The sequence below is a fragment of the Sphaerodactylus townsendi genome, linkage group LG01, assembly GCF_021028975.2.
Source record: "Sphaerodactylus townsendi isolate TG3544 linkage group LG01, MPM_Stown_v2.3, whole genome shotgun sequence".
NCBI lineage: Eukaryota > Metazoa > Chordata > Lepidosauria > Squamata > Sphaerodactylidae > Sphaerodactylus > Sphaerodactylus townsendi.
The window spans coordinates 88,376,142-88,403,735 of record NC_059425.1 but is presented as its reverse complement, the minus strand read 5'-3'; the positions used below and the strand labels follow the sequence as shown (position 1 = coordinate 88,403,735).

General features: G+C 41.4%; 3 protein-coding genes across 5 annotated transcripts; 1 reads left to right on the top strand and 2 right to left on the bottom strand.

Moving 5' to 3' along the window:
• Positions 1-1,159: 1,159 nt before the first annotated feature.
• PSMB1 (proteasome 20S subunit beta 1) lies at positions 1,160-7,700 on the bottom strand. The gene is made up of 7 exons (XM_048486763.1): positions 7,592-7,700; positions 6,235-6,469; positions 5,577-5,684; positions 3,357-3,438; positions 2,718-2,847; positions 1,996-2,102; positions 1,160-1,454 (listed from the first exon to the last, which is right to left on the bottom strand). The coding sequence occupies exons 2-7, from the start codon at positions 6,342-6,344 to the stop codon at positions 1,269-1,271; spliced, it is 723 nt and encodes a 240-aa protein (XP_048342720.1). The 5' UTR covers positions 6,345-6,469; positions 7,592-7,700; the 3' UTR covers positions 1,160-1,268.
• On the top strand, positions 6,786-19,686 carry LOC125427385 (TATA-box binding protein). 3 transcript variants are annotated; one of them, XM_048486750.1, is made up of 8 exons: positions 6,786-7,297; positions 12,210-12,436; positions 14,397-14,716; positions 16,067-16,154; positions 17,469-17,560; positions 17,869-18,036; positions 18,514-18,608; positions 18,935-19,686. In XM_048486750.1, exons 2-8 carry the CDS (start codon positions 12,383-12,385, stop codon positions 19,012-19,014), a joined length of 897 nt encoding a protein of 298 aa, XP_048342707.1. In that variant the 5' UTR covers positions 6,786-7,297; positions 12,210-12,382; the 3' UTR covers positions 19,015-19,686. The 3 variants fall into 3 exon arrangements, with proteins under 3 accessions (XP_048342707.1, XP_048342690.1, XP_048342699.1); XM_048486733.1 differs by lacking the exon at positions 6,786-7,297 and adding an exon at positions 7,684-7,823; XM_048486742.1 differs by lacking the exon at positions 6,786-7,297 and adding an exon at positions 9,872-10,015.
• Positions 19,687-20,098: 412 nt separating this feature from the next.
• PDCD2 (programmed cell death 2) lies at positions 20,099-27,578 on the bottom strand. Its single transcript, XM_048505238.1, has 7 exons — positions 27,573-27,578; positions 26,246-26,717; positions 25,163-25,405; positions 23,960-24,112; positions 22,263-22,378; positions 21,485-21,601; positions 20,099-20,321 (listed from the first exon to the last, which is right to left on the bottom strand). The coding sequence occupies exons 1-7, from the start codon at positions 27,576-27,578 to the stop codon at positions 20,163-20,165; spliced, it is 1,266 nt and encodes a 421-aa protein (XP_048361195.1). The 3' UTR covers positions 20,099-20,162.
• Between the last annotated feature and the right edge of the window lie 16 nt (positions 27,579-27,594).

Sequence of the window (27,594 nt, the reverse complement as noted above, 5' to 3'; positions counted from 1 at the left end):
ATAGAGATCCTTGCCTTCTTCTGGAACTCCTCTGCAGATCTTTGGTAATGTATAAGTCCCCTGCTTCCCCAAATCCCATTTTATCATCCAACCTATCTTTTCCTCCCTGTTTATATGCTTAGGAACTGTGTGTATGTGCCTTAACGTCTCACTGTGTGATTGTTTGCAACCAAAACTTATATAAAAATATTTAAACTGCAATTTGGTCTTTTGTGAATTCTCTGCAGATACGTCTCAAGCCGTTTCTGGTATACATAGTCTAAAAAGATCCCCTCCCAGCCTACCTCTAGCATTGTCAAGCCGAGTAATTCCCCATTGCTCTATAAAAATAAGTTTATACACTGTTAAGCTGGCTAACAGTCCATTTAGCAATGTAAGATTAAAAAATAAGGCCAAGGCTAATAGCTCAAAATAGGTAAAAATATATTTATTAGTTAAAACTCGCTTTGCATTTTGCCCAAGAAACTCCTTCAGGGTAATCGATCATGCCCCTTCTGCACATGCAGAATAATGCACATTCAATCCACTTTCACAATTGTTTGAATGTGGATTTTGCCACTCTGCACAGTAAAATCCATTTTCAAATTGCATTGAAAGTGGATTGAAAGTGCATTATTCTCTGTATGCAGAAGGGGCCTTAGTCTTGCAGTGGTTTTCCAAAGAGTCTTAGGAAAACCTCTGCAAAACTGATTCTCCAAAAAAAGCCTCTTGGCCAAAATGCAAAGGAAGTTTTAACTGAGTACTAAAATGTGAGAGCCAGAGTGGTATAGTGGTTAACTGTCAGTTTAGGACCCACGGTATTTAGGTTCAAATCCTCACAAGCCCCATGGAAGCTTGCTGGGTGACCTTGGCCCAGTCACTCTCAGCTCTTACCCTGGCTAGTATTTGGATGGGAGACCTCCAAAAAATACCAGGGTCACCATGCAAAGGCAGGCATTGGCAAACCACCTCTAAACCTCTTCTGCCTTGAAAACCCTACGGAGTCAAATATGAATCAGCTGTGACAGCAAAGTAAATAACATATTTTAACCTATTTTGCACCCTTGACATTACTTTTAATCTCTATTTAGCAGTGTATAACCTTTTGATTACATAACTGACCCAGAATCATACAGTACAAGGACATAATTCTGATTACATTCACACCATATAAGCCCAATTAAGACAAATTTGTTCCTTTTTAATACAGCAACTGTCATAATGCCAGTACATAGCATGCATAAAATTAAGATTACAGACTGAAGACTTCAATTGAACTAAGCACAAATTTAGTCTCTTCGTAATGGAACAGTTTCTTCTTTAATTCCATCTTTTGTGACGATGCAGATTTTCAGTGCATCCCCAGTGTATACATCTCTTTCCGCAGCAGAAATGAAGACATCCTTTACAAGCTGCAAAGCCTTTTCCAAGGACAAAGGCACATGCTTCACATTTTGCATGTTCTTGAAGCCAACCTTTAAAAATAAGGACATAAATTTATAATTCTTCAGTTTCATTTAATAGGTAATAATCTATGGTTCATCTACAAAATATTAACCCTCTGTTATATGAAAACTGTTTACAAGGTTTAAAAGGTTATTTAGCTTATTAATACTTGCTGCATAAAGACTCAAACAATGAACGAGGAAGCCCTTACAACATGGAAGAGGATGCTACAATCACTGACTACCTTGACGAAGGGGGCAAGGAAGAAAAATAAAGGCCAAAATGGGCTCCGGCCCATGAAAGCTTATGTCAAACAATGGTCTAAAACTACCCAGTATCAGCAATTTGAAGGCCATTTATACTTGCCATAAGTTTTCAGGCAAATAGTCGTTTTCAGGTGTGTACAGAGAGTTGCAATGCTAAGCTTTTTCATTCTTTATCACTAGTTAGAGCAAACCACTGAAATCCAAATAGGCCACTGGTAGCCTATAATACACTTGAAATGTTTCAGACAACTAAGCTACCTATTTGTTGATGTACCATAAGGCAGAGTCATGACAAAACTGTTACCTGGTTGTCGAGCAGAGGTTGCAGCATAGCACTTGCTGATCCTCCAGCTTTGAAAGTATCTCTCTGGTAGGAACCTACTGGATCAAAACTGTACACAGCACCTTTCCCTTAAAAAGTGGGGAGAAATGACATTAGGCCAGATTCAAAGAATAATGAAGATGACCTCAGCTCTTGCGTACTACTATACATGTTACACAAACATTTTTTTCCAGCAAGGAGAGATGAAGCACCTACTTCGTACTTAAGATTTAAAATGATGGCGCACATAATCACAAAGAGACCACTATTATTGTCCAAAGTGAGGACTATATTACATAAACACCAAAGAGTAACAGGATGGTAGACATTTGCATATTGGTCCTAATGCCATGCACCTGGAGAGCCATTTTTATCCAGAAAACTGTATTAAGACTCACTTCCCTAAGAGGCAGAGTCTCAATCAGAATTCACTCTTCTGTGAGAGTCATATTACCATAGAACTTGAAAGCCTGTTTTAATCTTCTCTAAAAGCCTGCATAGAAATTTTCAACAAAGCTGTCACCATTTCTCAATAAGCAACATAAGAAAAGGACTGCATGATGGTGCTGTGATATCTTCCAAAAGTACTACTTGATTGAATGCTGTATTCATCTAAATAATACAATATTCACTAGCATTATCCTTTCCCAACCAAATGGAGAAACATTTCCTCATATCCTAATTAAGAGCCCATAAAAGCTTACCTTCTTCATCCAGTCCACCAATTATGTTGTAAACATAGTAAGGAAAGAAGCGTCGTGAGTATAGAATTGTAGAGAGCATTGCTGCAATAGCCCCTGAACTCATAGTCTTGTTATTGGAATGCTTGTACATCTGGAACCAACAGTAAGGCTGTCAGAATGGGCAGAATATGATATCAAATGCTTTACTATAATCATCAGCAGAACATGCAAGGGACCTAGAATGCAGCTACTCATCAGGAAATATTAAGGTGTCACATCAAATAAATATGATTAAACAGAAATCTGTCATTTTGCTGTGGTTCTTATTGCTGGGGAACAAGCACATTTTGGTTGTAATTTCAGCTCTCCCAGAAAAAACTTTTTGAAATAACTGTTATTACCAGGTACTGCAAACCTTACAGTAAAACAATGTTCTAAATTTCGTTTCAAAATTTTTAAATTATCCTTAAATCACAAAAAAGTCCCAGTGAACTAACAATGCAAATCTTCAATATAATGCTTCAATATAGCTGTACAGAAGGACATCTCAAAATGATGTTTTGAATTAAATTTTATCACCATGCCAAAACTTCTAGACTTCAACTCCTGTTCTATTATCTGATCTTTGATCACCTTCAGACATACACAATAATAATCTACCTTTAGTCTGGCTTCAATAATTTTAGTAAGAGTAAGACAATCTCCATGAAATCCACTGCAACCAATGACTGTTTTCTCTGTCCTGTAAAACAGAAAATTTGTGTTCTTGTAAACAATCTTTGTAACATGTTCTTAAACAGAGGTTTTTTGCTAAATTGATTAGATGTATCGCCTACAAACAATGTAATTAAGCATTCCTCTGAGCCAATATTTCATAAGAATTACAAGTTTAATTGCTAAAATGCTGGACTAAGATGGGCATACATGTGGATGAATACTGCCTTTACTGCATGTGAAAGTATCACCCTTATGTCCATGATCACAAAGAGGCAATGCTGTGTACACTGGAAGAATCTGCATATAACACACAACTGCAGCAATTCCAAGTACAATTGTCCATGTCTGCATACGGTTCACATATTAATAGCCTTCTCTACACGATCACAGTCATCTGCAGACCCAAGACTTGAGGCTCCTGTGAAAGGCAAAAATTAGCTTTCTACATTTCAGCAAATCTGAGGGGTCAACTAAGCCTAAAACATCATAAACACCGTGAGAGCTTTTCTACTGTAAGGTTAAAACAGTTGGATTAACTGGCTAAATTTACAAATATCTACTGGAAAAAATAGTATTAATGAATCACACCAACTGAAAGCTAAGTTGTGTAAGAACAGATCCCATCCAGCACATCTCTATTAAGAAATAAATGAAATGTAAAATATTTGGTACCTTGAACCATCTACTACATTTATAAATATGTAATGGGTGGTTTTATTTTAAAGACTGTCAGGCAAGACAGAAGCACAATAGGACGACACGCCAAGGCACTGATGCAAAGTATATTGTAGAACAGGCATGTCTCTTTACCACAGAAACTTACTTCAACTAAGATTGGTCTTCTCAGTAGTTCCCTCCCCACACCCACACCCCTGACCCCAAGATCTTTAGACGAAATATTTCCGCATTCAATCCCTGGCATTCCCATTTTTAAAAAAAATCTCAGCAGACAGCTGTTCTAGAGGGCTGCTCTCTACTTGAGCCCCAGGAAAGATGCTGCCAATTAGAAGAAACAATATTGGGCTGGATTAATTAGTATCTGATCCACAGTCCATCTTAACTATATTTATTTGTTTATTAGACTTATCAATATCCTTTCCTGGGAGCTTCAGGGCAGTTTTGAACATTTGATAAAACAATATGAAAACTGAAATAAATACTTTAAAACAAACCTATCAAATATTTACAATATAGATGTCTCCCACAGGCCAACAACTGATTTAGACTTGAGTCCCTCCCTCTAATATCCAATGTTATGTGATTTAAGCGGGACCCCAGCAGAAGGATCACTGTACCTGCCTCAATTGTATGCCTGGTGGAATACCTCTGTCTTACCAGCCCTGCAGAATTGTAGTAGATCTGCAGGGTTCTGGTCTGTCCAGTCAGAGCATTCCACCAGGCAAAGGCCAGTGCTGAGAAGGCCCTGGTTGAGGCTTGCTGGACTTTGCTCGGGTCAGGGACCACCAACAGATTTTCATTTGCCAAACTCATTGGCCTTTGAGGAACATAAAAAAGGCAACTTGACAGTAAAAGTACTGAGAGTGTGATGGCGTTCTAAGGCACTTGCATGGCATACTAAAAAAAACAGGACCAGGACTTAAAAGTTATTTAAGGCACATGCCCAAGTATTTGGGAATACACACCTGATGTTGCCTTCCTCTGACCACAGTACAACTGACTTTTAAAGTATTTTCTGTTTCAGAGGCAGTTTGCTGCTTGACTTAGGAAAGGTTGCTGTATGAGATACATAACCTGCAGAACTCCCTGGGTTCAAGTACGTTGCATTGATATTTGGAATCTGGTTAGAGAATATGACCATATCTAATCTAAGAGTATATAATATACTAAATATGATATAATAGAGCAGTTTTACTTTCATTTAAAGACCATTATGTAGAGAGAATCAGAGCACAGTGGAACAGGCAATAAATTACCATAATAAATTACTTTTGCCACCAATACTGCAGTTAGTCATCCAAAAAGAGAAGGAATGAAAGACATATTCAAGCTGATCAAAGAAACCAAATTAAAACATCCTGCCAATAAAGCTTTACTTTCAAGAGATTTTTAAACAGTACTATAGAACCATGTATACATTTAAGACAATGTGATTGTTACTCCTACAGGCAATGTGCACTTTTAGCTTTCAGAAGTGAAACTTACAGTTTGTAGCATTTTGGACTGTCCCGGGTATGAACTGCATAGTCTTCACTCAGCCGAGTGTCTGAGGCAACAACAGAGAAGTCTTCACCAGCAATTGCCAACACAGTTCTTTAAAAGAAGGAAAATAATAGCAGGGCTTAGCTTTGGGTTAATTGTAGCAACTGTGATTACAACACTTTCATCTAATTTATCAGAATGGAGTTACTGATCCTACCAGCCCAAGCCAAGAAAAAAGAACACAAAGAAAACAGCCTTGGGTTGATAAATAGAAAATAATGATAAAACTGATTCTGTAAACACCAAGACAACTTAAATTGCGAGGGAAGAGAAAGTGAACAAGAGGCAAAAAAGTGCTTTTGGTGGCGCCTTATGAGTAAACGTGGGCAACAGGAGAAGAAGTGTGTTGGGAAGCCAGATCTGGAGTTATCTTGGGCAACAGATGATGGAGAAATAACAGCCCCGGGTGGGTAAAAGGAGATAGAAAGAGGAGAAGGACTCTGCTTTGCAGCACCTTCAGGACTAGCCAGCTGCTCGCAACTTCTCCAGCTTTGGTGAACAAGAGGCCAGAGGGTTCCCTCCATGCACCTGACGAAGGGTCATTCAGCCCACCCCATAAGACTTCTTGTTCGGGCCAAAAAGCGACGAGGCAGCGACTCACCCGCCGTTGAACGTATAAGGGGAGAAGCGGTGCCGCGTGACTGGGCCCCCGACAGCCCCCTCACACCCCAACCCGAAGGCCGGCTCGACGTAACCAGCTGTGGACAGCATCACCGCTTCAAGAACCACCCGCTCCTCGCCCCTGCTGCTGTATCACTGCGAAATGGCAGATCAGGAACCGGAACTAGCGGATCCCACAATTCCTCCTCACGGCGTACCATAGAGGCAGAGGTAGCCTAGAACAGAAGGAAAAAAATACCAGCAGGACTTCCGGGAAACGTTTAAGGCCCCCTGCTCGCCTTGGGTAGTGAGACGCCGTGACATCTCTATGGTTACAGGCCCTCCCTGGTTTGCTTTGGAAGATGGCGGTCATACCCCGTTCAACCTCACACAGAAAATGCCATTCTAGGGTTTCTTAGGTCTGCCGCCGGCGGCCCCAGCTTGTGGGAGGTCACGTGGTGGTGAGGGTGGCCGCGTGCCAACCAGAGAGTCTCTAAACCAGATGCTTCTCTTTTCGAGGGTAGGGGATTACTGGCAGTTTCCCTTCTTTCTTCTTCTTGGGCTGTATTTCCCTTGAGGGGGTGAGGACTGACATTTTCTTCGCCAAATAGCTCGATTTGGGGCAGTTTCGCTTCACTCGCTGACTTGGAAATGCAGAGAAGAAACGGGGCCTTTCTGCAAACTGGCGAGCTACTCTTTTAAAAAAAGCTTTTCGAGCGTCAAAGCTCCCTGCTCCAGACAAAAACAAATTAAATAGCAGTTTTAAAATGGCTCAGATCTTCCTTCTTACGCATGTCTGACAAAGAGAGCTTCGTCTCTTGAAAGCTTGAGCCCTTCGGAGGAGGGCGGTATACAAATTAAAAATTTAATTCCATTCCTGAAATGTCTGTTAACCTGTAAGTTACTCCGGGACTCCACTGTTCTACTGCAGACCAATACGGCTGCCCTCTGAAATGTTAAAGATAGACTTTATTTAATGCACGTGAACCTCGCATTTCTCCTACCAATGGAGCTCAAAGCGGCTTACGTTGTTCTCCATTTGAACCTCTCAACAACTCTGTGAGGTAGGTAAAACCAACAAGAGTGTGACTGGTCGAAGCAATCTTCCATGGCAGTTATGGGGATTCGAACCTGAGTTCCCAGATACTAGTGACTAATCCGACACTCTTAACCACTTAATTTCTATTTGAATTAAAAACATAAAAGGAGGATAGGAAAAGAGGACCAGGCCTGGTTCGTCCGTGGTGCCATTTGCTTGCCGTTGAGGGTGAACATAGTGCTGCTACTTAGAACTGGCGCCTCCAGCAAGCTGACAGCGCTTGGAATCCCGTTAATGTGGGGCTTTCTCTATGACTTACCCCACATCTCTCTGGTACGGCACGAGGGCGTCGGGTCCCTTTAGTGCGCCTGCGCGTTTTTGACCTTCCTTTTGCGTCAGTTTCTCGCGCCTTTCCCGCTCTGCTGCCCTTAAGAAAGCTGGTGCCCGCGGTGACCAAAAAGGAGAAGCTGCGGCTAGCTCAGATGACGCATTAAGAGCGCGCCCCCGCCTCTTCCGTAGGTGCTTGTGTCGAGTGGAGAACTCCTGGAGCGGTAAGTCTCGGCCTGGCCCCGTTGCCCTTCCCGCGACGCCTTTGAGTAGTGGTCCAGGATGCGGCTGCAGCGAAGGCATCCAAAATTGAGGCCGGTGGACGGAGGAGCCGGCGGCGCCGACTGGCTCTTAGTCCACGTTATTCCCGTATCGTCAGAACGAGGATGGCTGCGCGCCTCGCCTGCCTTTTTGAACCGTGCCCTTTGGTGGCTTTTACCCTCCCGCCGCGTCTTTGCAATACGGGAGGGATCGGTGTTCTTCCCGGTAACGGTAGCAGATCTTGAGCATTGAATGAAGAGCTCTCTTACAGGAGCCAAAACAAAACAGTTGGATCACTGAACCTCCTCACAGGAAAGTGTGTGCAATATATTGACCTCTTGGACAAGTAGTGTGGTGGAGCTCCTGTTAGTGCTGTTGAACACAGCGGGGATTCATTTTCGGGTGAAAATGTACATGAGGCTGTTACAAGAGTTTTGGTGCACCCACAAGGCTGACAAATATGCTGTTGTGACGCATATCCCACCTTGTCAGCTGCTCCTGTGTAATTTTGAGATCCACTAAAATCTATTGGGAGTGCAGCAGAGTTTGGATTGGGTTATTCCTCTGAATTTAGTGGGTCTGAATCAGCTTATGTTCAAGTGCTCAGCTGATTTGCCCTTCTTTGGGCCAACATGGATTCAAGGAGACAGGTAAGGGGTCCCTGCTGTTGGTCAGTAAATTTTGAAAAAGGGTAGTAGTAGGTGCCATCATAAATTGGCAAGGCCAATCATGAGTAGGTGCCACAGGATGCTGTCCAAGTATACAATGGCTGTCATAGGGGAAGGAAAGAAACCACAAAATGTCAGGCAGTTCCAAGCCTAGTGTCCTCTTACTGCAGGGGTGTCTGCTTCCAGATTGGCACTCTGTGGGGATATAGAGACTGTCTCCTGCGATGTTCTGAACCCCTGCCTGTTACAAAAAGTTGGGTCATCATTCTTTGGGGAAGTATTGCTCAGTTTCAGTGACCAAAAAAGAGTATTTGCTGGCTATACAGCCATTAGGAGAGGTTGCCAAGCCCAGGTACATATCTGTTGCCAAGAAAAAGGTTGAACTCAGCATTTTCTTGTCACTCATCTGGTAGGAGATAACCTTAAGCCCCTCCCCCTTTTTCTTTTCATCCTCAGACATGCAGTGATATGGCAGGAAGCACATTGATAGGTACCATGATGCCTGTGGCCTCCATGATGGGGATTGGTGGTATACACCTTAATCCTATTTATGATCCAGCTGCATATTTAAATTATATTTGTGAAATCTCTCTGGCATCTTGGGTCTCAGAGCTTTGAATGTGACACTTGCAAGCTGGTGTGTGATCCAAGAATAATTCTAAGTAGGTGTGCTCCAAAGTAAGTCCCAAATAATTCAGTGAAGCTTGCTTAGTTAGGATTCTAGCTTTAGCCTTGACTTGTGTATATAGGAGTACAAAGGAGCAGAATACAAAGGTGGCAAAGGGAGCAAGGGTCATCCGTCTTGAATATATTAAATCTGAGAGTCTTAAAATCCATTTAATAACACTCCAACAGCTTTTCTTTCTTTCTTGGTAGAAATTTTTTTAAAACAAAAAGTAGTCCATCAGTGCTGCATATTTTGCTGCATATCTGAAAAGAAAACTTAAACAGAGAAAACAAAAGTAGGAAACTTAAAAGAAGAAGAGGGGGAGGGTGAAGAGGCAGTCTCTTCTGCTGAAATGGCATACTTGCAGTCACTTATCCTAGATTTTATCAGAGCTAGTGGGTCAAAATAAACACAAACTAGCCCACCTGTCGAATTGAAGGTCTTCAAAAAAAATTGGGGAGGCCAGAGTTTATTTATTTTATTTTTATTTATATTTTAGATTTATAGGCCGCCTCTTCCCCGAAGGGCTCGAGTTAGATCCAGTCTATTCTTTAGCCAGCTATTTGTCCCTTTCAGTGAGTGCAGCCAGGAGCTAACAAAAGCTCAGACTGAATGAGATGCCATATCTTCTGGAAGTCCACAAGTTGGCTTCATTGAATGACCCTTAATTCTGTAGCTATGGGAGAAGAGAAGAACTTGTGGGCTTGGATCCACTGTTTCAGCAGGATTTCCTCCCTTGTTACCTTTGCCTGTGATCTGCATGTGTTTTGTAACCACAAGAATGATGTTGCGGGAAGAGAGTGTCTGGAGGGGGAAGAAGGTAAATCTTATCTCTTCACATTCTGCTTACTTTTGTACTTCTGTCATGTCTTCTTAGTTCAGTCTTCCTTCCTGACTTAAAAAGTCCCAAATGTGTTATCCTCTCCTCATTGGAAAGTGCCCTTGGTTGTTTTAGTTGCTTTCTTCTGCGCCCTTTTCACCTAGAACGTATTTCGTATTCCAAATGTGGGCATGTGGCACTGGCCCTTTGACTTTCCATTCCTTTCCCAATGACATGGAATTTACTTTTTCCAGTGGCACTGTACATGAATTATGCACCATGACTCAAGATTTATTTCCTGATTAGTATTGCCAATGTGTGCTCCATTGATATGTGTATAAATTTCAGATTTTTGGTGTTCCATGATGCATCAGTTAATGCTTACTTATGTTAAATGTTATTTGGTTGTTGTTGTTTTGTCTATTCATTTAGTTAGAAGATACCTTTTTTGTTTGAGTTTTATCATCTTGAATAATTTGTTGTCCCTCACAAAGTTTGACCTTGTTTCTTCTCCCATCTGGTTCCAGATAATTTGTGAACAGGTGAAATATTATTCAATATAGATTATGTTACTTATTTCACAGTTTGTGAGGAGTGTTCCTCCTATTCTGTGCTTCTTGTTTGGTCAGCTTTTAACCTACAGGAAGACCCTTTCTCTTATCCAATGACTGCTAAATTTATTCAGGCACCTTTGGTGAGGAACTTTTGTCAAAAACTTTTTGGAAGATCTAGCATAATAACATCCATTGTGACAGCAATGCCACATATTAATTTGATTATTTCCAAGAACTTCAAAATAACTTCCTATAACAAAAGCCATGTTACTTCTTCCTATGCAATGTTTGTTATTCTGAGTTCTTAATATTTCAATAGTTATTAAAGCTTTTCACTAGTATGCATGGAACAGAACTTAAGCTAGCTGCCTTTAAGTTCCTTGGTGAATTCCTTTTTAAAATGGTATTATGTTTCTCCAGTAAGAAAGCCAACTTCAGTGAAGTTGTGTTTTTCTCTTAAAAGATTTGACTTCCTATATGAATGCTTTAAGAAGTAATTTATTTTTATTTGCCATGTAGTCACCTTTTATGTCTTAGAGCTGAATCTGGCATAGCAATTTGTCCATTATTCTTTGCAAAGCACTCTCTCAGTTTCTCTGCAATCTCTATGACCTTCTGTAGCAATCCGTTGTCATCTGTAGGTCCAACTGTCTTGGGTTCCTGCACTGAAGCTACAGCATATTTTTAGGCTGAGTTTTTTTGTTGTTGCTGCTTTGAATAACATGGAAGGTTTTTAAAAAGATTTGACCCTCTTCAGTCTCTCCCTTTCAACTTCCTTTTGACTGATCACTTCGTTTTGGACCTTGTGGTTCATTCCCCCCACCAACACTCATATAACTCAAGCACCAGCACAATTGAAAGGGAGTTAGCATATAGATCTAACACTTTTGTCCTCTAAGCAACTCAGGACAGCATGCCTGGTTCTCGAAGGGCATTTCTGTTTGGAGCTTATCTCAAGGAAAACATACTTGATTGTCTGGCAATTGCTTGACGTTAGCCTGAAAACATTAGAATTAAAAAGTTGAAACAAAAGTAATTTAGTATAACTAGTTCATAATTTGAGCTGTAGGAGGAAGGAAGTTTCTTACAGTTACATTAGTTAATTGATGTTTGGAGACTTGTATTTTTTGTTGTGTGGCAGCTTTAGAAACAGATTTGCCAGTGCAGTTATGTTTGATAGGAAAGTAAGCCTAGCATATATTTTATCCCCCAATTCCTTTTTCTGAAAAGAGATTTGGTCAGGGACTTCAACATTTCCAGAAATATTACATTTTTGGTAGTAACTAGTAAATATTTGGGTTAGCTGCTAGAGTCCAAGAAAATTTGTTTATTTGTTTTATTTGTTTTATTTATTTAGACTTTTATACCGCCCCATCCCCAAGGGGCTCCGGGCGGTGTACAACATAAATCTCAGTACAAATAAATATAGTTAAAACCTTTAAAAACAGCAGTAAAATAATAATAGGCGTCCAAAAAACCCTAATTTTAAATCCTCCTCAAGAGGGAGAGAACGGCGAGTCCCATTAGATGGAAAGGGCCCAGATGTTAAGAGCTATGTTGTATGATATACATGACTAACAGTATTGAGTAGTTTTACTCCAGAATGCTGCATGCATTGTGATACTGTTTTTCTCTTTCAGGCTTGGAATCTTTGATAGAGTCATCTAGAAGCTGATTCTTCCCGAATATGTCATGGCTATTCATTAGGATGCTTTAGGCAAAGATACTTCCTCAAGGCTGATGGTGTAAAACTGCTTTTCTGGGCTGCATTTGTTGAAATACTTAGCACTTGACCAGACACGTGATTTGTGCCATGGATCAAAACAACAGCTTGCCACCCTATGCCCAGGGTTTAGCATCCCCTCAGGTAAAAATACTGAAGCTCATGAGTTTGTTGAAAAATAGGGTGTTCAAAGCAAATTCTTTGTTTGTACCCTGGCAGGGCCTTTTGAAATCCATACATTTGGAGTCTAGGCCTCCCTCCCATTTGTGACTGGTTGCTTCTTTCTCCTTAGTACTCCAGCTACTGTGCTCACCCTGCTCTTTATCTGGAGAGATCAGGGTCTTGCCCTGCTTTATTCTACCAAATCCTTGTAAATGGGAGGCTCTCACAGTGGAGAGATGTCAGGAGTGGTGTCCCCCAAGGATCTGTTTTGGGACCAGTGCTTTTTAACCTATTCATAAATGACCTGGAAGTAGGGGTGGTAGCATGGTGGCTAAGCTTGCAGATGATGCCACATTATGTAGGGTGGTGAGAATCACAAAGGATTGTGAAGAGCTCCAAGAGGACCTTGATAAATTAGGTGAGTGGGCTAAGAAATGGCAAATGCAGTTCCATGTAGCAAAATGTAAAGTGATGCACATAGGGGCAAAAAATCCAAACTTCACATACACGCTACAGGGGTCAGTGCTGTCAGTCACAGACCAGGAAAGGGATTTGGGCGTCTTAGTTGATAGTTCCATGGGAATGTCAACTCAATGCATGGCAGCTGTGAAAAAGGCAGACTCTATGCTGGGGATGATTAAAGAATTGATAATAAAACTGCAAAGATTGTCAAGCCCTTATATAAAGCAGTGGTGCGACTGCACTTGGAGTACTGTGTTCAGTTCTGGTCGCCACATCTCAAAAAGGATATCAAAGAGATAGAAGAAGGGCAAAGAAGGGCAACAAGGATGATTGAGGAATTGGAGCACCTTCCTTATGAGGAAAGGCTGCAGCGTTTCGGACTCTTTAGTTTGGAGAGGAGACGTCTGAGGGGGGATAGGATAGAAGTCTATAAAATTATGCATGGAGTAGAAAATGTCAACAGAGATAAATTTTTCTCTTTTTCTCAAAATACTAGAACCAGGAGGCATACATTGAAAATGCTGGGGGGAAGAATTAGGACTAATAAAAGGAAACATTTATTCATGCAATGTGTGATTGGTGTTTGGAATATGCTGCCACAGGAGATGGTGATGGCTGCTAACTTGGATAGCTTTAAAAAGGGCTTGGACAGATTTATGGAGGAGAAGTCGATCTATGGCTACCAATCTTGATCCTCCTTGATCTCAGATTGCAAATGCCTTAGCAGACCAGGTGCTCAGGAGCAGTAGCAGCAGAAGGCCATTGCTTTCACATCCTGCAGGTGAGCTCCCAAAGGCACCTGGTGGGCTACTGCGAGTAGCAGAGTGCTGGACTAGATGGACTCTGGTCTGATCCAGCAGGCTTGTTCTTATGTTCTTGTGCTCCTTTACCAAGACTCCTGCCATGGGTGAAACATTTTTGATCTGGCCAGCCCTATCCCAAATTTACCAAGACAGTAACCACAGTCTGCTGGTAAAGGATGGTTTCCTTTTGTCTCTGCCTCTGCCAAGTTGTTTGGGTGTGAATCTCCAGAATTTGGGTGTATTGAAGAAGATCTGCCAACAGATCATACCTTCTGTTCATACAAGTGAAAAATAAGCACTGTTCTCCCTCATTTCCACCCATCCTGAACAGTATCATAATATAGCACAAGAACATTGCCCCTTCCTATCTATCAAACCACAGAGAAACATTCACATAAAACAGTTAAAAGTGCCAGTGAAGTCATATTTATGAGAGATCTTGTTTTTATTTTGTAAATGTTAACAAGTTGATTCTCATTCCCAGGAATGTGAATTTCAGTTCCCCTGTTTGGGTCAGAATAAAATATTATGGATCTAATTATTGAAGTGGAATGCTCCCCTCCCCACAGGGGATGGTCTTGCTATGGCTAATATTGCGAGTCAGTATAGTATTGTTCTTCATGTGATTGTTCACAGTGAATCAGATTCACCGTGTAATTTTTTTGGTCTTCTTATAGGGTGCAATGACTCCTGGCATCCCTATTTTCAGTCCCATGATGCCTTATGGCACGGGGCTCACCCCGCAGCCTGTTCAAAGTACCAATAGTCTGTCTATTCTGGAAGAGCAGCAGAGGCAGCAGCAGCAAGCAGCAGCACAGCAATCCACGTCCCAGCAGGGAGCATCTAGTCAGACGCCACAGCTCTTCCACTCTCAGACACTTACTACTGCTCCTTTGCCAGGAACCACGCCTCTCTACCCCTCTCCAATGACTCCCATGACCCCAATTACTCCTGCTACACCTGCTTCTGAAAGCTCAGGGATTGTACCACAGCTTCAGTAAGTGTGTTCTCACTTCTTTTATTTCCTGCCATCATTCAGCAGTGTTTTCAATTTGTGATGGTATGATCATCTACCTCTGAATCTTCGCAAATGTGTCTGAGTAGCTGGCAGTGTTTTCTCCTGACTGTTAGCTAATTGCTTTTAGCAGGGAACTGTTGCTCTTCCTTCAGAAGCTAACCTGGCTTCTGGCTACTGTAATGGAGAAATGGGATCTGCTGGACTAGATGGAAGCCATTGTTACTTTAGCTTTTCGAGTGGGTCTTGGCCAAAAAAGTGGTTCTTGATTGGTGTGGATCAGTTTAAATATTAAAATGAAGTACTCCATAAAACAATGTGCAATCACAGACTATGTGCAATCCTAGCCCCTGCCTCTGAACGGCTCTATCTCAGTGTAACACAGAGAGATATTAACATAAGATACACTAGCATATCTGGAGAAGCACTGGTATAGAATTGGGTGCTTTCAGGATTATGTTGGAAGAGGCATGGACTTAGTATCCTAAGGCTCTGCAGCTCAGGTCCTTCTCTGGCATACTGCAGAAACCATGCTGTTACTTGCAAAATGAAGTATGAAAATTAAACTGTTTCTCTCCTAATCTCCAGCTATGCCTCCCAGTAATAGTCTGGCTTAGGATATGTCCTAAGCCTGAAGCCAGCCATTGCTGTCCCATACACAGTGTGTTGGATTCCAAGCTACTGTTCCATGAGTGCAGATGCACCTCCTCTGACAGAACAGCATTTTATTACCACCTGCGGGGCAGGATGGGGGGCTTCTTGCCATGAATCTACAGGCCTGATCCACAGAATGGGCTTCTGTAGTTCTGATGCAGCCGTGTTTCATTGTGTTCAGAACCTTGGCAAACATTCTCAAAAGAACAGCAGGTTTTTCCCATATTAATACATGTTACAACCTTCTGTGTTTACTGGTTCTGACTTAATGGCCCCAGCTGTCTGAGGAGCTCTATGTTTCAGCATATTTTCTACAGTAAAATGGTTGTTTATCATTACAGGGATGCCTATCCTTTTTGCATTTTATAGGAAGGACTTGTATCAGAAACTTTATAAACTTGCTTTCTGAATGTGTAATAAAAATATCCAGGTTCCCGTCTGTATCCCTAATTTTCCATTAATACTGTGGCTACAGTCTTGTGACAGATATGTTTATGATTGCTATAAAATCAAAATAAGTAAGTGGACACTGTTGAAATGGTGTCATATGTAAATCTGGCATGCTTGAGTCATTTTGTGCTGGCTTTTGAGGTGCCTCCAATACAGTAATAAAATGGGGGACAACTTCAAAAATGAAGGAGTCCTAGCTTGACTAATATGTTCCTACATTACTTTTAGGAATATTGTATCTACAGTAAATCTTGGCTGCAAACTGGACCTGAAAACCATTGCCCTTCGTGCTCGAAATGCTGAATACAATCCCAAGGTGAAGGACAATGAACATATGTCTTATGTCTTGAAAGGTCTACCTCTCAAGTTATCCTTTAGTTATCCTTTAGTTCATCCTATGTTAAGGGCATACAGGTTTCATGGCAACTCCTGATCAGAAGTTTTGCCAACTGCAGTTCCATCCTTAGAGGGATCATGCCATAATTTAAAAATTGCCAAATCATAATAAGGAAGTATCTTAGGTTGCTTTTCTTGGAATTGTTATTCAGTGTAACATCTCTATGTACTGCAGAAATAAAGCTAATAAAAATCAGTATAAAGAGCCTTATGACAGCTTGATCTAAAATTTGCTGAGAACTGAAGTATCTTTTTGAAGGCAGTAGTGGTTCTCTTTAAGTTCCTTGAAAATGTTTTCTTCTGTACTGTGTGTAGAATATTGCCTTTTTATTTAGAATATATTGTAGAGGAAATTGGAGAATTGCTTTGCTGTTGGTGGGGAAAGAAATGATCAAGTCTGGAGCTTTTTGAAACTTACCATTAAGCTTCACAAGGTGGTGAGATGTAGGGTATTCAAATAGGAAGCTGTCTTGCTGGTTATCACCACATTTTAAGAGGTCTTTGATAAGCAGTTGAATACTAGAGCTGTAATTTGTTTGCCTCAACTAGTGTCTTCCCTCAGCATTGAGTCTAACTGTTAGGGGCAAGGTTTCAAAAAATAAGTCTGTTGCCCTTCTGGAGTATTCTGCTTGACTAGTGTTGTAATAGTCCCTCTAGTACAGTGTTTCTCAACCTTCCTAATGCCACGACACTTTAATACAGTTCCTCATGTTGTGGTGACCCCCAACTCTAACATTTATCCATTTTACAGATGGAGAACATTGATGCAGAGAGTCTTAGGCGACCCCTGTGAAAGGGTAGTTCGACCCCCAAAGGGGTTGCGACCCACAGGTTAAGAAACGCTGCTCTAGTATCTGCTGTTCATAACTGATCTGTCCACAAGGAGATATTATGTTTACACAAGACAGAATGGCTATCTAAACTGCCTGTCCTACAGTGAAACAGATTAGGGGTCAAAATGTGGCTTTCTAAAATGGAAATAATGTCTGTCTAAGTTATCTGTGAACATTCCAGGATTTACTTAACTGCATTTGAGAGGTTTATATAGTGCCTGCTTCCTACGTTGTATTATGACTTTTATTCCTAAGTATAAATCAGAATTAAGGTGACTAAAGAGCAAGAAATAAAATGCGTAATGCTTTTTTTAAAAAGAAAAGATTTGTTAATATTTCTTGTGGACTTCAAGAATGTTTAAAAGGTGGTTCTTCTAGTAATAACCTTCTCTGCCCTTCAGCGTTTTGCTGCTGTGATTATGAGAATAAGAGAACCACGTACCACTGCACTTATATTCAGCTCTGGAAAAATGGTGTGTACTGGGGCTAAAAGGTATGTGAGGTGATTCAGTGTCTCTGATTAAGAATAATCAGTTGCTTAGCATGGTAATTGCATGCAAATTATTCTGTATGTGTTCTATTTTCTGCATTGTTTCACATGGCATGTCTAATAATTTTGCTTTGTTTCAAATTTCTCTGAATCTAGTTCTATTACATTGTTTCTTAGATGTCTCATCCTACTGATTGCCTCAGTGTACCCTCTGTAATCTGCCTCAGTGAGAAAGGGAAACTAAATAAGAACAATTAAAAGACAATAAGTACTTGCTTGGTTAAAAAAAGCTGCTTTTTAATGTTTTCCAGTGAGGAGCAGTCAAGATTGGCTGCCAGAAAGTATGCCAGAGTTGTGCAGAAGTTGGGCTTTCCAGCCAAATTCTTGGATTTTAAGATTCAGAATATGGTGGGCAGTTGTGACGTGAAATTCCCTATCAGACTTGAGGGACTGGTACTTACTCACCAACAATTTAGCAGGTAAATTGAGGATTAATGCTGGTTTTGATAAATACTTCTTGATAGTTCATTCTTTTTTAATACCCTCTGATCAGCTTAGCCTTACGTTGCCCATCTTATTAGTCTTCCTTAACATGTTTCCCTAACTGTAGCATTACATCTGCCAGCATATCTTCCCAAGATCAGACAGTATTTTGTATTTACAGAGTTCTCTAAGGAGGTCATACAAGACAACAAACCTTCTCTAACATTCAAACAAAAATAGGACTCCCTTTTTATTTGCTTAGTTAGAAAATTTGTCACACCAAAATAAAAATTGTAGACACTTCAATCAAGTAACAAGTGCACAGTGCAAATAGCTAGCAGAATAGCTGGAGAACTAGAATCTGTCAGACCATCTTAAATATTGATTATCCTACAGCAGTAGCTAATGTTTTATTTGTTCAGCTTACTGAATCGTTTAATCTCGAATTGTTTCTTGTTTGTCTCTTCTTTCAGTTACGAGCCAGAGCTTTTTCCTGGTTTAATTTACAGAATGATCAAACCGAGAATTGTCCTCCTTATATTTGTTTCTGGGAAGGTAGTTTTAACTGGTAAGCCACATATTAAATCACTGTGTTAGTTGTACATAAAGGGCTAAACTGTAGTGCAAAGAATTTTTTTAAAGTAACAATTTAGAACAATTCTGAAGTGTTGAGGTGTTGACCTAGCCATTTTGTGCTGTTAAGTATTTGAGACAGATTCTAATATCTTGTATTGATATTATTGTATTGATATTATTGTATTGATTAACACCAATAATTATTTAGTACTTGTAGGAAAATAACAAACCAATGAACATCGGTAACCATATAATCTGAAATACAATGTAATATGTGTTGTTAAAACACGGTTTAATATCTAGTGCAATTTCTTTCAGGTGCAAAAGTCAGAGCTGAAATTTATGAAGCATTTGAAAATATATATCCTATTTTAAAAGGATTCAGAAAGACAACGTAACAGTACTTACCAAAGAAGCTGGCTCATTTTAAAAGGTATTGACTATGGCACAGCAGTAAAAGGTGAAAGATTTATAGACTGCAACAGTCCAGACTTGGAGTGTTTTCCCAGTTAGTGCCTATTCCCTGATCTTTATGGGAAGGGAAGTATTTGTGTATTATGTCTGTACTGAGTTTCTGTGAGTTGCTTTATTGGGGCTCTCTTTGGAGAAACAGTTGTTTAATTTATGCTTTAGTTTTTAAACAGTTTTAATGTCTAATTGTTTTATTTGGAAATCTCATGCTGGCAAGTTGGTTCAAGAGAACACTAAACCATATTATCCAATATTCAACGCTTTGATTACAGTATTAAGGTCTTTCAGCCACTGATTTTACAATCAACTTTTAATTCAGCATGTCTTGACCTACTTTGTGCCAGACAGACACATTCCCAATTTCCAATGTTCAGCAGAGCAGGAAAAAATTGCTAATAAAACAGATGACTATTTGTTTTAGGAAACAATCTTTTTTGAGTTTTAAATGTATAAGAAATGTTGTTTATAAACATGGGGATTTGATTGGTCTATGCTGCTGTTTGATGTACTAAATGCATGCTTGTAGAATGCTTAAATGTATTGAAATGTTTTTTATAAGCTTTTCTTAACAACCCAGTATTAAAATCATGTGTTTGCCATTTGTCTGTTTAATTAAAGGACCCACCTTTTAGGTGCCTCTGATATGCTCCTAGGTGTTGGCCAGAGTGGTATTCAAACTTGCAGTGAAGATTTTGTTTCTTTTCCCTCATCTCACAGCCTCCAGATGAGACCCTGAAATTTTGGTGCTAGTAGCTTTAAAAAATATGTCCCTGACAGGCACCCCCAAGAAATTTGCCCAGATTCTCTGCTCTGCAGTGCCTTGGCTCCATTGTATCCAATGGGGAATTTCTGAGTGTGTAACAGGCTGCACATTTTTGAAGCATGAAAGCCTTCTTTTGTAGACACTGGACAACTTGGTAATTACCCCTACAGTAGAAGTGTGAGTTTATTCTGCCTGTTATGTTACATGTTTTAATGCAAGCATTGAGGAATAATACACCTGTAGGCTTGTTCAGATGACAGTTTTAATATACTTTTTGAAAAAAGATCTAGTTGAAGGTGAGATTTGAAGAAATTAAATAGAGCTTGATATGTTCTGTTTCCAGATGAACTCTTCTGTATACTGGTTGCCCAAGTTGCAGTTATGAGCACATGTGTAGATAGCTATAGTTCCCCAATCAATGCTTTCTCCGAGGCTGTCAACTTTTAGGTGATTCAGCAGTTGCGGCATAACCTTAGGAACACAAGGCACAATTAGTTAAAATGACTGGGTCAGACAGAGCCAGTTACTGGCTCACTTTTGAAAATCCACATTAAATCAGTTCATCTTTCTTCTACGTACTCCAGAAAAAATATTTAGCTCATGTAGCTAATTCTGATCATAATGTTCAACAACAAATGCGCAAACAGGAATCAAACTAACACAAGCTAGCTGAATCATATCAAATTGCTTGGCTACAACTTTTTGTCCAACTTTTACAGCCTTTAATTTGATCGTTTGAAAGAAGAGCAGCCTCCGTTCCCATCTTTTATGGACATCTGATAGTCTCCCCTCATTTCAAGTCAGGTACCAAATTTGCTGGTAGAGAACCAGACATTTGTTACATATCTGTGCCATTGGTTTCCTTTCATTGAGAGGTGTCTGTGGCAGGGCCAGCATTTTTAATTCTAGCATCACAGGTGTGGAATTAATTCAGTGTCTTCTGTTCTTTTTCTTTAGCAAAGCTAGCAACACTGGGCTTTCCAATAAGGGCTCTGAATAATTTCTGGACAATGGAATATTTTTGAGCAGGGAATAAGTTTGTGTACTGTGTTTTAGCTCAAGAAATGAGAGATCACTGTCAACTAAGAAGAGTGTTAGATTTGTACATAAAAGAAGTGTTAAATTATGGATGGGACTTATCTTTGAAAGAGCAGGAAAAAAACACATTTAAAAGGAACAAAGGTCCTTCCCACCATTCCAGTATTTGAAAGTGTGACTTTATTTGACCCTTAGAAAAAATGTTATTGGCCTTTAGTCTCTGAGACAGGAAGAATGGCATCCATCCTCTCCTTTGGACTGCTCAAGTTCCTTCTGCCTCCCTTCTGAGATCCCTTAAATATGTCAGGAGGGGAACATGAGAAATTTGTCAGCTGTACTAACCAGTTATTCTGTCCTCTTTCCTTGAAAAAGAGTTACAGGCATGTAATAGAATGTTTGTTAAAGATTAGCTGGAAACTGTTTCTTTAGTGTTTTCTGTACACTTAGTTAAAAACAAACAACTGTATCTCATGAGCCCAAATAACGTAGGTCTCACAGTAGTGGAACATAAACAGATAAGAAATGAGTAGTAGTTTTTCTTGCAGCAGTAACAAGGGGGTACATGCACATGACTTTTAAAAGCCAAATGTAAATACCTGGAATTCAAATGCTCTTTTAGCACCACATGCACAATTTGGGATTTCTGTCTCAAGAGGAATATTTCCCCCTGAAATCCAGATGGGACCTTCTCCATCTCTGCAATATCTGATAATCTGAAATCCAAGAGAAATTAAAAATTGCCAATTAAATTACATAGAAATGACTTAAACCAGGAGAAGCAAATTTCATTTTAGTGCCATTAAAATCAATGAACTATGATATTCATAGCTGCCACAGACAATTTTGTAGTGTGGAATATAACTAAATACAACTTTCTCTGGGGCTGAGGGGTTTATTGATGAAGATGCAGCATAGCAACATCAGATCTTCTTTCCCCAGGAACTCTGCTGTGTGCACCAGCACCAATCATGCAAAAATCCTTTAGCTTCTCCACAGTGATCACATAGCTGCTTGCTTCGTTGCATTCAAAAGTAATCTCTTCTAGATATATCAAGAACTCAGATTCTTCTACTCAGACATATTTTTTGTGGAGTGAAATGGTAACATTACGGACTCCATTTATTCTTAGTTAATCTATCAAGATCTCATTTGGACCAACTTATAGGCTCATTTTTACATCCAAATACTTCAGTGGCATGAAAATACTATGGCTGTAAACTAGGGGTTTAAGCTAGACTCGTACTGCCATCAATATAAAAAGCAAGGTTTACACTACCCAAAATTAAACCTGGCTGCAGCATTTGAACGAACAAATGAACACACACACACCCTACACACACACAAGCAGAGCTGTGAGAAATGCAGTTTTAAAACCTGTTCTGGTTCCAAAGAGATCCGTTCTTTAAACTTCTGAAAAATCTTGTCCTCTTCAGTTTCATGTTTTGCCATTGCCTCTAACAAGTTTTCATCTAAAGGTTCAACTGCTTCATCTGAAAATGCACGCACAAACAATATACAACAATCAGTAACAACAGGCAGGATCTGATGTTTTACTGAATGGACTTCTCCCATCTTTCCCAGTCTTTCTTCCACCAATCGCCTGTAGACATCACAATTAAAACAAGATGTCAGCAGTCATCCACTCATGATGGCTTGGACTGAAAATCACGTTAGAGGTACACTTTTCTCTCTGAGCCTCCGTTACACAGCCAACTGATATTGTCAGGCCGCGCCATTCTCGGCCTGGCAGTTCACACGTCCACATGAAGGCCACAGCTGGCCCAGCCATTATCATCCTCAAGGCTCTCCCTCGGTTACACGTAACTAGTCAATAGAGTTTAACCGTTCACTCTTATCTGCCTTCTCCTGAAGGAGTGAACCGCCTGTCCCTAAACAATGCCTCTGTTCACACCATTCTTTATTATGCTGATGTTATGGGAATGCGAGGGTGGGGGGAACTTTGGGATGAGCCGTGTTGTAACTTACAGGTATATACCAGAGATCAGAGAGCCAAACTTCAGTTTTGGCTACCTGAACCTCAGGCTGACACAGTTCCAATAAAGCTCTTGAAATCTTCATGAGTCTCGTTTGTTGACCGGAGTACCAGACCCTTACAGCTATGGGTCTTAATCTGTAGCAGAAAGCACAGAAGGCAGACATTCTGTTCCAAACCCAGCTACACATCCCTTTCCACCACAGCAGGAGGCTCAGAAAAGCAGTCATCCTGCCTACCACAGGAACCAGTGAGCACTGCAGCACTGCCAAGGGAAGCTCCATGCTTTGGCAGTGCTGCAGGCCCCCATATTGGGGTTCTGAGGACAAAGGCAGGGTGGACCTGCAGGGATAGGGAAGAAAGATTTCCTCTCCCACACAAGTTCTCTTGTGTCTCCATTGGGCTGGAGAGCATTCCTGCTAGGGTAACCCCAAGGGCAAAGAATGGCTGGCAATGTGTAGAGCAGCCTCCCATTCCCGAGCATCCCCAGTCTATGAGGGTACACCTGGTAGGCCTGCCCAGCAGGTGCACTATCAGAACTCTCAGAATGCTGGGAAGGGGAAAACACGTTGTTTTTAGCTTACCCAAAGATAGCTGGGACTATTCTCACTTTTGCAGCCAGCTGTGGGAACCCAAAAGCAATCTACAACATATTGTAGTGCCTACTTATTATAATCCAGTGCTGATGCACCACTCTTTTCACAATTATTGTTTGCTGGTATCATTTTTATAGTAGGTAGGGCCACAAACTTGGATACACACATTAGAAAATCTTGCACAGCAAAAATGCAAATGCTCATACAAAGTGGAAACTCTTTGCTGAACTGGGCACCAAAAAGCCTGCACAGTAAATAACAACAATTGAAAAAAATGTAATTAGGACTAACCAAATATAAAGCAATTTTAGTACTTATTGCACACAAGACCATTAAGGGCAGATTTTGTATCAATATTGATACTTTATCAGGAAAACAAATGTACCAGGATTCTTCTCTTAATTTTAATACATTAAAGAATATTAATATTCAAAAGTATTTTAATTTGTGAAACAAAGCAGACTTATGGAAACATTACTTACATGTACTATCTGCAGCTGCTGAATCTTCATTTTTGTTTAGATCTTTCTGTTCTGTTTCACCAACAATGGAGGATTCTATTTCCTCAGGTTCTATTACAATTTCATATTCGGGAAAAAGACATTTATGATCTGGTATAGCAATATCCATCTGATCTACAAAGCACAAATCAAAAATGCTTCCAGTTATTCTTCCATATTCTCTTTCAGTTATATATATTTTAAAATGTTTTTGGAGCTGGTTGTTAGACCACCTGAGTATAATTAGGGGATCATTAATGTGCATGTCATGTGGAATAATGAGGAAAAATAAGGCAAGCTTCAAAATAAATACTAAACGTTATTTTATTTTTACAACTATTAATTCCAATGCCCTGACCTGGATAGCCCTTTTTGTAAAGTTGCGCCCACTATTTTCTTTCCCCTGGCTCTGTTTTCAGTGCAGATAATAATGGTTTTGACGGAAGCAGTGCTTAAATAAGATTTTAAAACGCTGCCAAAGAATCCAGACTTCTTCACAGTGTGGGTGCACACTGCTCCAACTTCCACCAGAGAATACACAATCACACTGTCATCTTTATGTTTAAAAGGGTATAGTATTTGAATGAGAGACACCCCCCCCCCAGAACATCAGGGTCATGACACAGAGGTAGGCAGGTAAAGGCAAACCACCTTGAAAACCCTATGGAGTTGCCATAAGACAACTGTGATTTGATAGCCGAAAAGAAAAACAATCGCAAGTCAACCAGTATTCTTCTAAATGATTTGTATTCATAGAAAACTGCTTGGGGCCCCAAGCTTTTTGAGTCTGTGTGGGCATATTTGGAATTTGACATGGCTGCCATAAAGTGACTGCCACAGCTTAACTTAAGTAATGCAGGTATACTTAAGTAACGCAGCTGCTAACCTGAGGTATAGCAGCAGCTGCCACCAAAGCACTGTTTAAAAAACTGCAGTCAGTCAGATCTCCAAGCCTTGCTGGGCAAAAGCCCTCCTTGGCCCCATCTACCTCCTAAAAACACCTGATGGGCATCAGAAAAGGTGTTGGCAGGCACCATGATGCCCATGGGTACCATGCTGGGGATGCATGGTGCAAACAATATAAATCCGGGTGGTATGCATTGACCTTATGTACTCCTTTGAGCATCAATCTGGAACCATCACTTTTCTAAATTCATATGGGTTTCTTAGGTTTCAGTCACTCACCTGACTGTGTACAAGATACTTTGTGTCCTGCTTGCCAATCCCTAACCTGATGGTCTTTGCTACAGTAATAAGCTTTGTGGCATTTAGAGCATGCTTTGGGACCCAGACATCCACAGACTCTGCACAATTTTGCCCCACATTTCAGCTGCAGAAGTGCACCAGCCACCTCTTCCAGGGGTGGCTCTTCAGAAGGAGGCTCATAAGAATAAGTGTCATTTTTCCTTGGTAACTGATTCCTAAAAACTTGGAAGAGAAACAAAAATCAAAGTGAATATCCTTATAGTGAGAGTATAACAACTGTCCCCTTGTGCTATATTTTTATCTGTCTGTATGTAACACAGTATGGAGTGTGTTGTCACCACATGCTTTAATTGTTTCTTGAAGGAAGATCCCATAATCCCGAAGTTTTGCAGCTCCCTGGGGTGGCAAGGAAGGAATATGTACTATTTCTGTGACTTGTATCAGCTTGACAACAGTCTTCATGAGGAAGTAACTGGAGCTCTTTGAATAACAACAGATCTCTAGCAGTGGTGGGATTCAAATAACTTAATAACCGGTTCCAGTGGTGGGATTCAAATAATTTAACAACTGGTTGTTTACAAGCACCATTTTAACAACTGGTTCTGCCGAAGTGGTGCGAACCTGCTGAATCCCACAGTTCCAGTGGGAAAAATGGGAGATGTGGACTGCACAGCATTATAGTCCCTCCCTTTCTCAACCTCCCGCTCCGTCCTCCCCAGACTCCACTTTAAATCTCCAGAAATTTCTCAGTCAGGAGCTGGCAACCAAGCCACATTTGGGTATCCATGGGCTAATCATTCTCTCAACCTAACTACAGAACTGTGGTGAGAATAAAACGAGGAGGTGGACCTCTGATTGTGTTTTCCTGCTTGTCAGGGGGTTGGACGTGATGGCCCTTGAGGTCTCTTCCAACCCTATTATTCTATTCTAAATGTAACCGATGAGCCCAGCACGCACATTGGCACACCCGGAGCCTAGCTGAAGTGCGCGTGACTTGCAGCCACTTAGCCGCGTGGCTCCACGACTCGAGGCCGCCGCCGAGCTTCTCCCGCCCCTGCTTACCTCTCAGGCATCCCGGAGCGGGGCCCTGGTGGCGGTGGCAGGCAGGCTGGCGGCAGGCGAAGAGGAAGAGGCCCCGGTGAAAGGCGTCGGGCCGGTCGGGCAAAGGCGCGTAGAGCTGCAGGAGGAAGGCGCAGGGCTGTCCGCAGGCGCCGCACCGCAGCTCCGCCGGGCCAGGCAAGCCGCTCTCCCCCAGCCAAGCCGGCCGGCCGCCCACCTTGGAGGGAAACTGCTCCCTGCGGAGCCGCCAAACGTCGGCCGCCTCCTCCGCGAAGCCCAACTCGACCGCTCGGGAGCCCATCGCCACCCTCCCTCCCCGGGGCCGGCTGGGGAAGCGGCGGCGGCGGCGGCGCTGCGGGTGACGCTCTTCAGCCAGGCGCCAGAGGGAGGACAGCGCCCCTAGCGGTGACGGAAGACTATTCCCCGGCCTCTGTTCTTTAAACGGGGCTGTGCATCGGAAACTCACTTCAGGCGCCTGAAATAGCGGGTTACCTCTGTGCTATTCACGCCTGCTAAGTCCTTGCGCGGTCGGATCAACTGCCAGACTCGAAGAAAAGAGTTTCTTAAACAGACCCACGGATGTGCAGAGACAGAGAAGAGGAGGGAGGGAGAAGAAAAGATTTTGCCCAATCTCGCCTGTTATGCAGGACTCAAACAGGGGAAAGCTGCACTCAACTAAAAAGAATATAATCTGTAACACAAGAATACTGAGTCATGTAGTCTCCCTAACAGCTGACTCCGACGGTACTTTGCCACTAGCTGCAATATGCGGTGGTCTCTCTAGGAGACCTAGGAAGGCTTGGATCCTGTGAACTGGCCGAGGCCTCCAGAAAGCAGGCATTTGTGGGAACCCAGAGGTGTAGCTAGGGGAAATGGAGCCCGGTGCAAAATCTGAGTTTTGCGCCCCCCTCCCCACCCCCCGGTGTGGCCACCCTCACCCACTATGACCAAAAAACAATTTTTGCACCATGTCACCTCAAAGTCACAATCACATTATAGAGCATGCCCCAACTCACAAATCTGGGCTCCCTAGTTGAAACAACATTGAAAGTGATGCTGTTGGGGGAGGGGGGGGAGTGGAACAATCCACCCTGAAACAGCATCACTTTTAATGTTGTTTAGACTAGAGAGCCCAGATTCTCCCTTTAAATCCACTTTAAAGGGAGAATCTGGGCTCCCTAGTTTAAACAACATTGACAATGATGCTGTTTCTGGGTAGATTTCCCACCCACCCCACAAACAGCATCACTTTCAATGTTGGTTGTTGTGTGTTTTCCAGGTTGGCAAGGGATTCAGTTCTGGTAGGATCTTTTGTTCCCATTGCTCTCACCTGCATCTGTGGCTGGCATCTT